We start from the raw sequence: 13,173 nt of genomic DNA, 5'->3' as shown, positions 1-13,173 counted from the left end.
AGGCTGTTCTGTTGAGCAAAATTTCGATCCTAGTTATGAAGTTTAGATTCTGGACGTGTCTAGGAATTAAGTTGAGCCTCTTGGTTTTCCTGTTCCTGGTTTTGGCTGTAGACACAGTTTTGCTCAGAGATTTTCCCCTAGGCAGTTCTTGCAGCTTTTCTTTTGGTGTGATAATGCTATTGATGAGACTAAGGCTTTCTCTTACTTGTAGTTATACCTTGATTAGATATCCTGGATTGCTCTTTCAACTTTGGTTTTTAAAATACTCTACACTTAATCTCATTATGTGTGGATTAGACTAAATTTAACCCCCTTAGATATTTCATCCAAATTCCAATAGCTCCTTAAATACTGTTGACTACAACTACCAGGGTGCTCCTGACCAGAAAATCTGTTTTTCTGAGTTCTCTCCCATTATCTTTAGTCCCACTGCTGGTCCACAGTGGCAAAAGTAGGAACTCCTCTGTACAAAGCTGCCCCTCCTCCAATCCCTTATACATCATATATTAAAGGAGAACCTTTAGGTGCAGTATATGTTGCACCCCAAGTGATGATCCAGGCTAAGAAACAGGTTTTAGTGAAATTGCTACCGTGTTATGTTATTGCTTTGGGGAATGATTTTTTTAAATGGAGTGTTGACTAATCTGCTGAACATCACTGGTTCCAGGTAATAGACAGATAGGCTTTTTTATTTGGATGTGTTGTTTAGAATCACAGTTCATTACATGTTGCCCGTGCTTTCATCTTGCTTTTCGTATCTGTTCAGAGGAATCACTGTCAGGTCCGTTCTCCATTTTGTGCACTCTCATGAACTTATGTTAGGGGCATTGGTTCCCTATAATTTCCTTATTTTAATGTTTTGGAGAACAGTATTTGAGTCGTTGGAGTTCACATAATAAGGAAAGCCTTTTTAGATGCCTGACTCAAAGTCTTTTGCATGCAATTAAGGAAACCATATCCTCAGAGATGGATATCTAATTTAAACATGAGGAAACTGAGCACAGTCCTTGCGAGACTAGTCAGCTAATGAGTCAAAAAGGCTAGAATCATAAAGACATAGGAATTCTGGCATCATAATAATTAGTGTTGAGCATTTATGTGCTCCTCACCGTATCTGGAAAATCTCATTTAATCCCCATCCTTTTGAGGAGAGGTACTACTTTTTTTCTTTTTCATTAAAAAAAAAAAAGTTGAAATTGAGGCTTAGAGGTTAAATAACTTGTCCAGGAGTTCTGAATAGCTGGTAATAGTCTGCTATTTTTTAAAATTCATATTATCTAATATGTTTTCATCTACTAGCAGTTCCTATCAGTTTTGCTGTCCGGAGAATCTGACTCCTTGAGGATGAAAGCTAGAATGCCTCACTAAAAATGACTTCAGTGGGATGGGGTTTGACGATCTCTAGCAGTATGTGTATGCCAGTCATATCTGGCTTTAGACAACTTGTTTTATGTATTATTTTATGAAACAGTTGAAAGCATCATTTACAAGTATCCCACTCTGTTTCAAAGAAGTCTGAAATGGCTTTACCTTTGCTTTTTACAGAGTGTCAGCACACAGGTTAGTGAGGCTGAAAGATGGGGTGGGAAAAGAGGTAGAAAGAGATGAGGCGCTGGGTATAAGTGACAGGCCTGTGAAGCAGACAGCCCTATTGATTTATGCTGTGGACTGCATTCTGGAGAAAAGAGCTGAAATCCATTATGCCACTGCAAAGCGTACAAATCCCTTTGAAAAGCATTTAGATGCCATCTAATCTCAGATCATTTAAAAACAATTTTGGAGTACCCAGAATTCTAAATTGCCCTAGGCAGTTTGTCTCTTAGATTAGAAGAATAGTGAAATGGATGGAAAAATAGTATTTTAATGATGTCTTCCTCTTGTGCATTGTGTTTAATTGTGTGACTTAAATGGTGTGTTAAATTGCATTTTTAGATATGTACAAATCTGGGGGTATCTAGAATCTTCAGAATTCTAAAACACACCAAAGAGAATATGGAAAAAAGCCTTATCAGGTACCTCTTTTTAAATAGTTTCACACAAGTGTCACATTGGAATGATGCTTCCCATTTCCTCTGACTTGGTGTGGGGAGGTATGTAGTAAAATCAAAGGCTTGTCAAAGTTCCTCTGCTCTTGAGGAAAATATCTCTTAGTTTAAGCATTGGACTATATTACACACTGAATCCTGTTCTTTACCTTTTTTCTGACAGTAGATCTTCATGGAGGAACACGGAGTAACCCAAACTGAACACATGGCTACCATAGAAGCCCATGCGGTGGCCCAACAAGTTCAGCAGGTCCATGTCGCTACCTACACTGAGCATAGTATGTTGAGTGCTGATGAAGACTCACCTTCTTCTCCCGAGGACACCTCGTATGATGATTCAGACATACTCAATTCCACAGCGGCTGATGAGGTAACAGCCCATCTGGCTGCTGCAGGTAATGTTTGTATTGGAAGCTCTTCATTTTTGCCTTAAGTCTGATACTGTGCTTATCTGAAAGAGCCTAGGATACAGGCACTCACACTTATTGTCATATCATATCTTTATGATTTCTTTTAAAGCCTTACATTTATAAATTACACTGAGGCTTAAGTTCCAGACTCATATACCATTAGTGATAAAACTTTGGTTTTGTTTTTTCCTCCATTCCAACACTCTTCACTTTTAGCTCAAGCATTTAGTCCATTTACATTAAATGTAATCACCGATATATTTGGGTTTAAATTTATCCTGTTTACTATATGCTTTCTCTTTGTCTCACTTGTCCTATTTACTTTTCCTTCAATTTTCTTTTGGAGTGATTGAAAAGTTTTTTTGGGTTTTTTGGGGGGGGGGGGTTTGTTTGTTTTTTTTCATTTTTTTTCTTGTTAGTTTGGAGGTTGTATATACTTTTGCTATTAGTGGTACACCTAGAAATATACATCCTTCACTTATTTCAGAGTCTTATGTAATTGATACTTTGGTCTTCTTTAGGGATAACGCAAGTTTCTTTAGAGATAATGCAAGTTTCCCTCAGAAGCAGGGAAATGAAACTTATATGCTTTTGTTGTCCTGTGTATTAATTCTGTATGTAGTTTAAGCCCTGTAAGACATTATTTTATACATAGTTAATGTTAATTTTTCCCCTTATATCCAACTTGCCTTCTGAGAATTTTTCTTCTGCCTGAAGATACCGTTTTATTTCCCTCAGCATGGATCTGCTAGTAGTAAAGCCTCTTAGCTTTTGCTTGTCTGAAAATGTTTTTATCTAACCTTCAGTCTTGAAGGATGTTCTCACTGGGTGTGGAATTCCAGGTTGGGAGTTATTTTCTCTCCTCATATCGAAGATGCTCTTCCACTGTTGGTTTCCATTCTTGCTTTTGAGCATTCAGCTCTTTCATTCTAACAGCTGTTCCTTTGGAGGTTATCTCCCACACAGGCCCCTCCTCCACTGCTTTTAATATTTTCTCTGTCTTTAGTTTTTGTGCTGTATCTGGCTCTGGATTTCTTCTTCTTTATTCTGTTTACAGTTCTTTTAACATCTTGAATCTTTGGATTGATGTCTTTCATCAATTCTGGAAAATCTTAGCCACTACATTTTGCTTGTTTTGCTTCCCCTCTGTTCTGTCTCTTTTCCTTCTATGACTCAGTTAAATGTATTTGTCTTCCTCACTGAATCCTTTATGTCTCTTTGCTTCTCTTCTGTATTACCACCCTTTTGTCTCTTCATGCTTCATTCTATGTAGTTTCTGCAGACAGTCTTCCAGTTTATTAATTTTCTTTCTTCAGCTATGTCTAAGGTCTTAGCTTTTAAGTCTGTCCATTGAGTTATTAATTTTGATAATAATTTTGTTTTCTAGTTTTAGAATTTCTAGTGTTTTTTTTCTCCCTCCCAAATTTGCACTACTACAGTTTTCAGTTATTATAGAAAAAAGTTTTTTTGTTAATATCCATAAGTAAAGTAAACATTATGATTTTACAGGCCATTTGGTCATTCTGCTTTATAAAGTGCCTATGGGTCTGTTTCTGTTATATGTTACTAGTGCTGTTTCTTGTTCATGTTGGTATTTCTCTTAATGTATTGGTCATATTTGGATGAATGCTGGATGTGTGTGTGTTTGGAAAACTATTTTTAGAAATAATTTGGGATCTAGAATAATATTATCCTCCTCCACAGAGGATTTTTGTTTGCCTCTACCAAATGCCTGAGGACACTAGCAATCCTGGACCATCTTAATCCAATTTAAGATTTTGAGATTTTTCCAGACCTCTAAATGACTTAAAGCTGAGTGATACTTTGTATCATTCTCTTTGCTATTTACATTGTATATTTAGCACTGTGTGGAAGACTACATGTAGACCATTCCTGGATGGGTCTAATATTGTATAAGGAACAGTATCTTAGGAGATATTTAGGAAAAGCTGAACAGGAAATCAATGATCAGAAATGGCCAAAATACTACATTGTTTTTTAGTATATGCTGTATTTAAGAGGAAGAAGATGGCTACAATGAAAATAAACTTACTCCTTTCAGGTGTTATCTACTGTGTATTTCTGGAATGCTGAATTTAAAAATAAAGCTTAGCGACAAAACACACATAAAATGTTTGTGAAATATATTTTTGAAATTTTTATACTTCCCAGAAGAGGGCATCCTAACATAATGATTCCAGATCAACTTCTTTCCTAGGAAGGAAGTTGCTTTTTGAGACACAGTTTAGCCATATTACTGTACTGCATTGTTATAGTGTTAAGATTAGCAAAGAACTTTAATCTAACCCTTTCATGTGGCAGATGTGGAAACTGAGGCCCAAATGGTAGAAATGATTTACCATTTAATCATTCAACAGTTGTTAAGGAATCATCAGTATTATATACCTTATATTAGTATATATAGATACTATGAACAAGACTGGCAAGAGCTTGCTCCTAAAGGAGCTTACAGACCCGTGGTGGGTAGAAGGTACAAATAATAAAGTAAAATAATTTCAGAAAGCACTGATTGTTCTGAACAATATAATGAAGTGTAAGGTAAATGGAGAGTGAAGAGTAGCTGGTTACTGCTTTTTGAATCCTGTTTCCCTCTCTTTCTCTACTGAAGTAACCACTATTCTGAGTTTGGTCTTTACCATTCTCTTGCATTTCTTTCATATTTTTTTGTATGTGTATGTATCAGTAAACAATATTTAGCATTGTCTTTGCATGTGTTAAATTGTATATAAATGATATCACTCTGATAAAACAGTGTTTATTTTATTCAACATTATTTTTCTGAGATTCATTTATGTTGATAATGTGGCTAGATGTTTTCATTTTGACTGTTATTTAGTATTCCATTCATTATCTAAGCATGTTGTATATTGGGAGGACACTTAAGTTGTTTATAAATTTTTGCTATTTACAATTGCTGCAAATGAAAATTATTTTATATGTTTTCTTGTACACATTGTGAGATCTCTTGGCTTTGTTTTTCGAACTTCTTTTGACAGTGTCCCACAGTAATAATACATTGTGATCTAAAATAAACAGATGCACATATAGCTAAAATAACATTTTTTCATGAAGCAATACTTACTCCTACTCCAAGTGACACACTCTCTGATATGTTCTAATCTCTTTCACTTTATTCCATTTTATTAAAAAAAAAAAACTGCTCATGAGCCACCAACAGGTAGAAGTCCGCAGTTTGAAAAACACTGCTTAAAAATACAAAACAAACAAACAAACAAACGCACTGCTTGAGGGTATACTCAGGAGGGATATTGGAGGGTAAAGATAGACACATTTTCAACTTTACTAGATATCCCAAATGTCTTTCCAAATAGTTTTATTCGTTTGCATTCCCACAAGCCGTGTGCTAGAGTGCCTGTCGCTTCTTATCCTCACCACATTTGGTATTGTCAATTATTTTTCATTTTTGCCAGTCAAGTGGGTGTGAAATAGTGTCTCAGTGTTGGTTTAATTTGCTTGTCTGAACAAGAGGTTCCAGCCAGTGAGGGAAGATAAGATAGAACATCATCTCAGAACTTTATTGACTATTAACTTTTCTTATTTTGCATATTTCCTTTATCCACTTTCCAAAGGGGTTGTTTGCCTTTTTTTTTTTTTTTTTTTTTTGAGTTATTGATATTTTTTAATACTGGTCTTTTCTTAGGAATATGCATTGCAATTATCTTCTCCCAGTTTGTTCCCCATTCCCTCCCCAATTTTTTGTTATTTCTTTTTGTCCATAAAAGTTTTGATTTATATTATTGTGAAGTTATTAGTGTTTTACCTTACAGTTTATCCTTTTAGAGTCTTGTTTAAGCAGTTTTTCTTAACCCTGAGTTTATAAATACTTTCCAGTAGTTTATTGTAGAAGTTATAAAGTATGTTGTTGTATTATTGATGTTTTTGTTTTATACTTAGGCTTTTAATCCACTTGGAATTTATTTTCATGTATAGTATGATGTATGAATCTACTTTTATTATTTTTTCATGCAGTCGGTTGCTCCAGCATCATACTTTTAATTCTCCATTCTTTTCCTACCTCTGTCTTCTAACACTGGAGGGTGTTTGTGGGCTCCTGAGTCAGTTGTGTTGGTTTGTTTGTCTATCTCTTAGTCAGTTCCGTGCTGTCTTAAAGGCTGTGCCTTGGAGTAGCTATTGATAGTTGGGAGGGTGAGTGCCCCTGCCTCCTTGTTAAAATCTTCAGAAATTGTTTTAGCTATGCTTAGACCTTTGCACTTCCATTTAAAATTTAGAATCAGTTTATCAAGTTCCACACAAAAAAATTGGGATTTTTATTTGAATTGCATTAATTAATTAAATTAATTAAGCTGCTTTATTCGTAATCCCTAAGACTGGAAATAGCCAATGTGTCCATCAGTAGAATAATGGGTAAACTGTGGTTTATTCATACTCTGGAGTATTACTTAGGAATAAAAAGGAACAGTCTACTGATACATGTAACAACGTGGCTGAATCTTAAAACATTTTTCTAAGTGAAAGAAACCTTACACAGAAGAGCATATTTACTGTATCATTCCATTAGTTTGAAGTTCTAGAATAAGCAAAACTAACATTGGATGAAGAAAAACAAGAATTGTGTTCTTATGGTGGGAGGTACAGTGGGAATTGATTGGGAAGGGACGTGAGAAAAATTTTGTAGTGATGATAATATTACATATCTTAGTAGGGAATTGGGTTTCATAGTTGTATGCATTTCTCAAAATTTATAGAATGATTCATACGTTTTGTTATACGTAAATTTTACCTTAAGAGAAAAAACTTGTAAACAAGCTAATGATATTCCTACTGAAGTATTTAGGAGGCTCATACTGCAGTTTACTTTGAAATTTACTTTACTTTAAAAAGAAAAACCCAATATGGGTTGATGAATGGGTAGAAAGATGGATAGTTACATATAGTAAAATGTTAATGGTAGCATCTGGGTGATAGATATATGAATGTTCACTGTAAAACTCTTTCAAGTTTGCTATATATTTTATTTTATTTTATTTTTTTGCTATATATTTTAAAGTTTTTTAAGATATATTTGAAAGTTTTAATAATAAAATGTTGGACTCCAACTCAGTCGCACAATAACAAATAACCTGATTAAAAAATGGACAAAGGACTTGAGTAGACATCTCCCTAAAGACATACAAATGGCCAAAAAGTAAGTGTATGAAAAGATGTTCAATATCACTAATCATCAGGGAAATACAAATGAAAACCACAGTGAGACACCACCTCACACCTGTTAGGATGGCTGTTATCAGAAAATCAAAAAATAAGTATTGGCAAGGATGTGGAGAAATTGGAACCCTTGTATGCTGTTGGTGGGAATGTAAAATGATACAGCCTCTATGGCAAACAGCATGAAAGTTCCTTTAAAAATTAAAAATAACAACTACCATATGATCCAGCAGTTCTTCCTATGGATGTTTATTCAAAGGAATGAAATCAGGATCTTGTAGAGATATTTGCACTTCTGTGTTCACTGCAGCATTATTCACAGTAGTCAAGATGAGGAAACGACCTAAATGTCCATTGATAGATGAGTGGATAAAGACAATGTGGTATGTACCTATGGAATAGTATTCAACCTTAAGAAAGGAGGAAATCCTACCATGTATGACAGCATGGATAAACCTTGAGGGCATTATGCTAAGTAGAATACTCCAGGTCAGAATGACAGGTACTGCATGGTTCCACTTATACGAGGAATCATGTTCAAACTCTTAGAAGCAGAGAGTAGAATGGTGGTTGTCAGGGGCTACGGTGTGGAAATGGGGAGTTTTGCTGTTCAGCAGCATAAAGTTTCAGTCATGTAAGATGAATAAGTTCTAGAGATCTGCTATACAACGTTGTGCCTGTAATTAACAATACTGTAGTGTACACTTAAAATTTTAAGACAGTAGATCTCATGTTATAACCACAATTAAAATAAAATAAAGTGTTGGAAAAAATGCATCCGTAAGGTTTTTTCCTCTCCCAGCTGTTTATGATGAAAAGGAAGTTTAACGGCATTAATTTATTTTTTAATTAGTTTGGGGCTCTTTAGAGGGGTTTATTTAAGTCAGACTGAGTATACTAACAAACAACATGCAGAGAAGCTTATCTAGATTAAAATAGGGAGGCCTGTTTTAATTGAGCCACTTATAGAATATATATGCCAGGATAATGTGAGCGCTTAAACCTAATTTTCATTTGAGCCTTATGCAAATAAGGATAAATGTGGATCATCTGTTTAAAAAAAAAAAGTAATGCCCTTGATATGTTGAGATTGCATGAATCAGAGACTCTAATAATTCCTTAAGACCTACACTTTGTTGTTGTAGTCATTAGTTTCAGGGCAAACCAGACCAAATTTTATTAACATTTTTTTTCTTAGAGTGGGACAGTTTTTATCTCTTTCCTGCCAGGATGCTTTCATCAACGTGACCTTGTGGTCAGCAGCTCCATTTAGGGCATAATTCTCAGATATACAAGAAAAAAATTTCCAATTAAGATGGTATTCTTCTAGATATTGCTCTTATATGTGGTGATGGTGGTGTTGGAGTTCCAAGTATGAATAATTATTTCTGACTTCCTTAATGTGGCAGTGTGTTGGGGTAATGGAAAGAGGGGCACAGGAATGGAAATGAAATTCGAAATCTGTAACTTTTTTGTTCTGGCAAACTCTTCCTCTCAATGCTGCAATTTCATCTAGCATCTTTGAGGATGTTGCCTTAACAGTATGGGTATGCTGGCAAAACAGAACAAAACAGAAGACAATATTACATAAAATTCAAGCTGGTATGTGGTAGGGAGGTATAAGTCATTTACTTTTTAAAAAGATTAGTTGTAAGTTTTAATGGTAAATTAAAATATGATCCATGTTGAACAGCAGTGAAGTATATTGATGATATCAGGAATATTCTATATTTATTGATAACATTAGGAAATAAATGTTACTTTTCTGTACCTCTCATTGTTTTCTGCCTTGTACAGTTAACAGGCTCTGCCTAATCTCAGCACATACATTATTATTTCAGGTCCTGTGGGAATGGCTGCTGCTGCTGCTGTGGCAACAGGAAAGAAACGGAAACGGCCTCACGTGTTTGAGTCTAATCCATCTATCCGGAAGAGACAGCAGACACGTTTGCTTAGGTGAGGGCTTCCTTTTCCATAGTGTTGCTATTCGTCAAATACTTTATGGTGTGGATGACAGAGTTAGACTATACCTTATTAGATTCATCAAGGGATACCAATTAAATTCTTTGATGACAGAATTAGACTTTAATGTACTCGTACAAAATTAAATAAATGAAATTAGAAGTATGATTAACAGATGAATAGTATCACATTCATTCATTCAGAGAAAATGTATATGCCTGCTATGTGCCAGGCATTGTTCTGGACCTTGGGAATATAACAGCTAACAAAATAAATTCCCTTAACGAGCTTATATTCTAGTGGAGGGAAAAAGAAAATAAACAGATGTGTAATACATCAGATGATGAAAGTGCTATGGAGAAAAACAAAGCAGAGTGAGGAGAATAGAAGGGTTAGGGGATTGGGGGGTATATAGTAGTTTTTCTTTTCCTATAGAAATGGTCTTCTTTGCTAAGGCAACGTTTGAACAGAGACTTGAAGTAAGTATGAGGGCAACCATATTGATGTCTAGGGGAAGAACTTTTAGGGCAGAGGGAATAGTAAGAGCAAAGGTTCTGAAGTCAGAAGGAATGTGTTAGACATGTTTGAGGAACAGCTAGGGAAAGAATGAGAGGAGGTGTGGTAGGAGTAATAGTGGAAAACCACACCATGGCATCTTCTGGTCCAGTATAAGTGCTTTGACTCTTACTCTAAGTGATGTGGGAAGTCAGTGAAGACTTTTGATCAAAGCAATGATATGATCTGACTTATGTTTTAAAAGTATCACTCAGGCTACTGTATTGAGATTAGACTCCAGGGGTATAAGAATGGAAGCAAGGAGACCAATTAGGAGAGTTACTATAGTAATCCAGGCCAGAAATGACAGTAAGAGGTAGTAAGAAGTGGTCAGATTCTGGATGTATTTCAAAAGTAACCCCAACATGATTCCTTGATGAATTGGATGTGGTGTGTGAGAGAAAAAAAGGAGTGAAGGGTGACCTCAGGGTTTCTGGTCTGATTCCTGGAAGGATTGAGATGACACTGGAAGAGGAGCAAGTATGAGAGTGAGGGTAGGGCAGAATCAGGAATTTGGTTTGGACACATTAAGTTAGTGATGCCCCTTAACCATTAAGTGGAAATACAGAATAAGCAGTTGGATATATGAGTCTGTAATTCAAAGGAGAGATCTTGGCTGAAGGTATAAGCACATAGGTAGTATTTGAAACTATGAGGCTGGGAGAGATCACCTAGGGAATGAATATGGACCAAAGCAATTTACCCCTTAGGGGTTAGAGAAATGAGAGGAGTTATCAAAGGAGTCTAAGAAGTGACCAGTGAGTCAGGAAGAAAACCAAGAGAGTGGTTTCCTGGAAACAAAGTGCAAAAAGTGTTTCAAGAAGGAGGACATATGATCAGCACTGTCAAATGCTGCTGACAGCATTTGAATAAGGCGCAAATTGACCATTAGATTTAGCAACATGGAGGTCACTGACTGAACTAGACGAGTGTTTTCAAAGGAACAGTAAGGATGAAAGGATTGCAGTGTCTTCAAGACAGAATGGGAAGAGAGGAATTGAAGACAGAGAATATATTTTCTATCTTCATTCCTTCAAGGAATGCCATCAAATTTCTTGTTTGGCATGTGGTCCTTTGCTAATATTTACTTCTGAAGAATTTGTAGGTTGCAAAGAAAGATTATTACCCAGATGTGGTACCTGGAGGACTTAATATTTTGACAGGTTGCATAACATGCATTCATATGTGATAAGAAATTTAGTCTATAAAAAGTTCCAGAAGTTTCTTCATGTAGTGTTTTAAATACTACATCCAAATATTTAAGATGTTTATTGGAGTGTTGAATCCAGCATGCCAGCGCATGTAAATGATATGTGACAAAAGCTAGAAAATATAGTCTATATTAAGAACATAAATAAGAAACTGAAGGGAAAATCCAGAAAGTACTTAACGGTATTCTTCAGCAAAGAAGTCATATACCACTAGATGGGCGAAAAATTTCCTTTCCTTTAATGATAGTACAGGCAGGAGGAATTGGAATGTATTATTTATAGAAATATTTTTGCTATAATGGGCATAGACAGAGTAGTACATGCTTTTAGAGAAAGATGGAAAATTTCCTTGTGATATGTTGGCTTTGCTTCAGTTGAATTGGCATGACTCACCAGTCCCTGGAAAGGGTAGATCACGTTTCCAGAAGAATTATAGGATGTAGAACTTTAAAATAATCTCTCATGATTTCAGAGGGAAAGAACAGTTTCTATTTCATCCAGTGTTGTTGTATTTGAAAAAGTTCTTTTACTCCATCCTCACTTGTAAAATACTTCAGAACTAAGAATTATTGTTTATATCACAATGAAAACCTGAAAATGGCAACATTTTTGAAGTAGTATTTTTGGATAAAATGATGTCAGTAAGATATAAACAGTGATTATATCAGTCAAAGAAATTAGTAGCAGGTCATTTAAGGCCTCTTCATTAACTATGGAGATATAATAAAGTCTATAGGAGGACATCGCAGCATTAATCTTTATTATTATAAGCAGCAGTAAGAGAAAATCCCTCTGGTATTGCTGACATAAGGAAGTGTGATACTCGCTGTATTCAACATTGTGTCATGGCTGTGTCCTGAGGTAAAACCTGAGGTAGACCCTTATGTCGGTGAGCTGGTTGTGGGTCTTTAGGACAAAGGTATGTACATATTTCTATTGAACAGGATATTAAACCTCCCTTTAACAGAAAAATTCCCTTTTCACAGTTCACATAAAAGAAACATATCTAATCAGAATAAATTGTCCAAGTCAAAGTAAATCTTGTGTCTGTATCACTGTAATTTCTGTCTTCTTTAACTGTTTTTGTTTCTTTTCATTCTGTGATTCAGGAAACTTCGAGCCACGTTAGATGAATATACTACTCGAGTGGGACAGCAAGCTATTGTCCTTTGTATCTCACCCTCCAAACCCAACCCTGTCTTTAAAGTGTTTGGTGCAGCACCTTTGGAGAATGTGGTAAGAAAACTGAGTTCTGTTCTCAGATGCTCTTTGCTTTCTGTGGGTTGTTGTTCACATCCTTTTGATCCTTTGTCCAGCACAATAGTTATTCTGTCTTCCCTTCACCCAGAGGTGGGAGTTGGGACTGGTTTTCAGCAAAACCCAATTCTGTTCAATTTATGTGACATACTTACAGTGATTCACAGATCTTCAAAGTAGCTGCAAATGATACCGTCAAGAAAGTGAAAAGACAATCCACAGAACGGGACAAAATATTTGCAAATTATACATCTGATACAGAATTTGTATCTAGAATATATAAAGAACTCTTATAACTCAATGATAAAAAGACAATTGGGACTTCCCTAGTGGCTCAGGGGATGGGACTCCACACTCCCAATGTAGGGGGCCCGGGTTTGAACCCTGGTTGGGAAACTGGATCCCACGTGCATGCTGTGGCTAGGAGTTCACATGCCACAACTAAGGAGCCGACAAGCCACAGCTAAGACCTGGTGCAACCAAATGAATAAATAAATAAATTAAAAAAAAAAAAAGACAACCTAG

The 13,173-nt window shown here is 35.7% G+C and overlaps 1 protein-coding gene across 7 annotated transcripts in view; it reads left to right on the top strand.

Moving 5' to 3' along the window:
* NRF1 (nuclear respiratory factor 1) overlaps positions 1–13,173 on the top strand; it is a 120,456-nt gene that overhangs the window by 41,218 nt on the left and 66,065 nt on the right. For 5 of the 7 annotated variants that reach the window (XM_057731595.1, XM_057731600.1, XM_057731599.1 and 2 more), the window contains 3 exons: positions 2,209–2,440; positions 9,505–9,619; positions 12,501–12,627. In XM_057731595.1, the coding sequence (XP_057587578.1) occupies positions 2,218–2,440; positions 9,505–9,619; positions 12,501–12,627 (465 nt within the window). In that variant the 5' untranslated portion in view covers positions 2,209–2,217. The remainder of the gene's footprint in view (positions 1–2,208; positions 2,441–9,504; positions 9,620–12,500; positions 12,628–13,173) is intronic. The other 2 variants (XM_057731596.1, XM_057731597.1) reach the window with 1 other exon arrangement.

This window comes from Hippopotamus amphibius, chromosome 4, assembly GCF_030028045.1.
Source record: "Hippopotamus amphibius kiboko isolate mHipAmp2 chromosome 4, mHipAmp2.hap2, whole genome shotgun sequence".
In the NCBI taxonomy this organism is placed as follows: domain Eukaryota; kingdom Metazoa; phylum Chordata; class Mammalia; order Artiodactyla; family Hippopotamidae; genus Hippopotamus; species Hippopotamus amphibius.
Note: the sequence above shows the minus strand (reverse complement) of the source record. Positions and strands in the feature narration are given on the sequence as shown.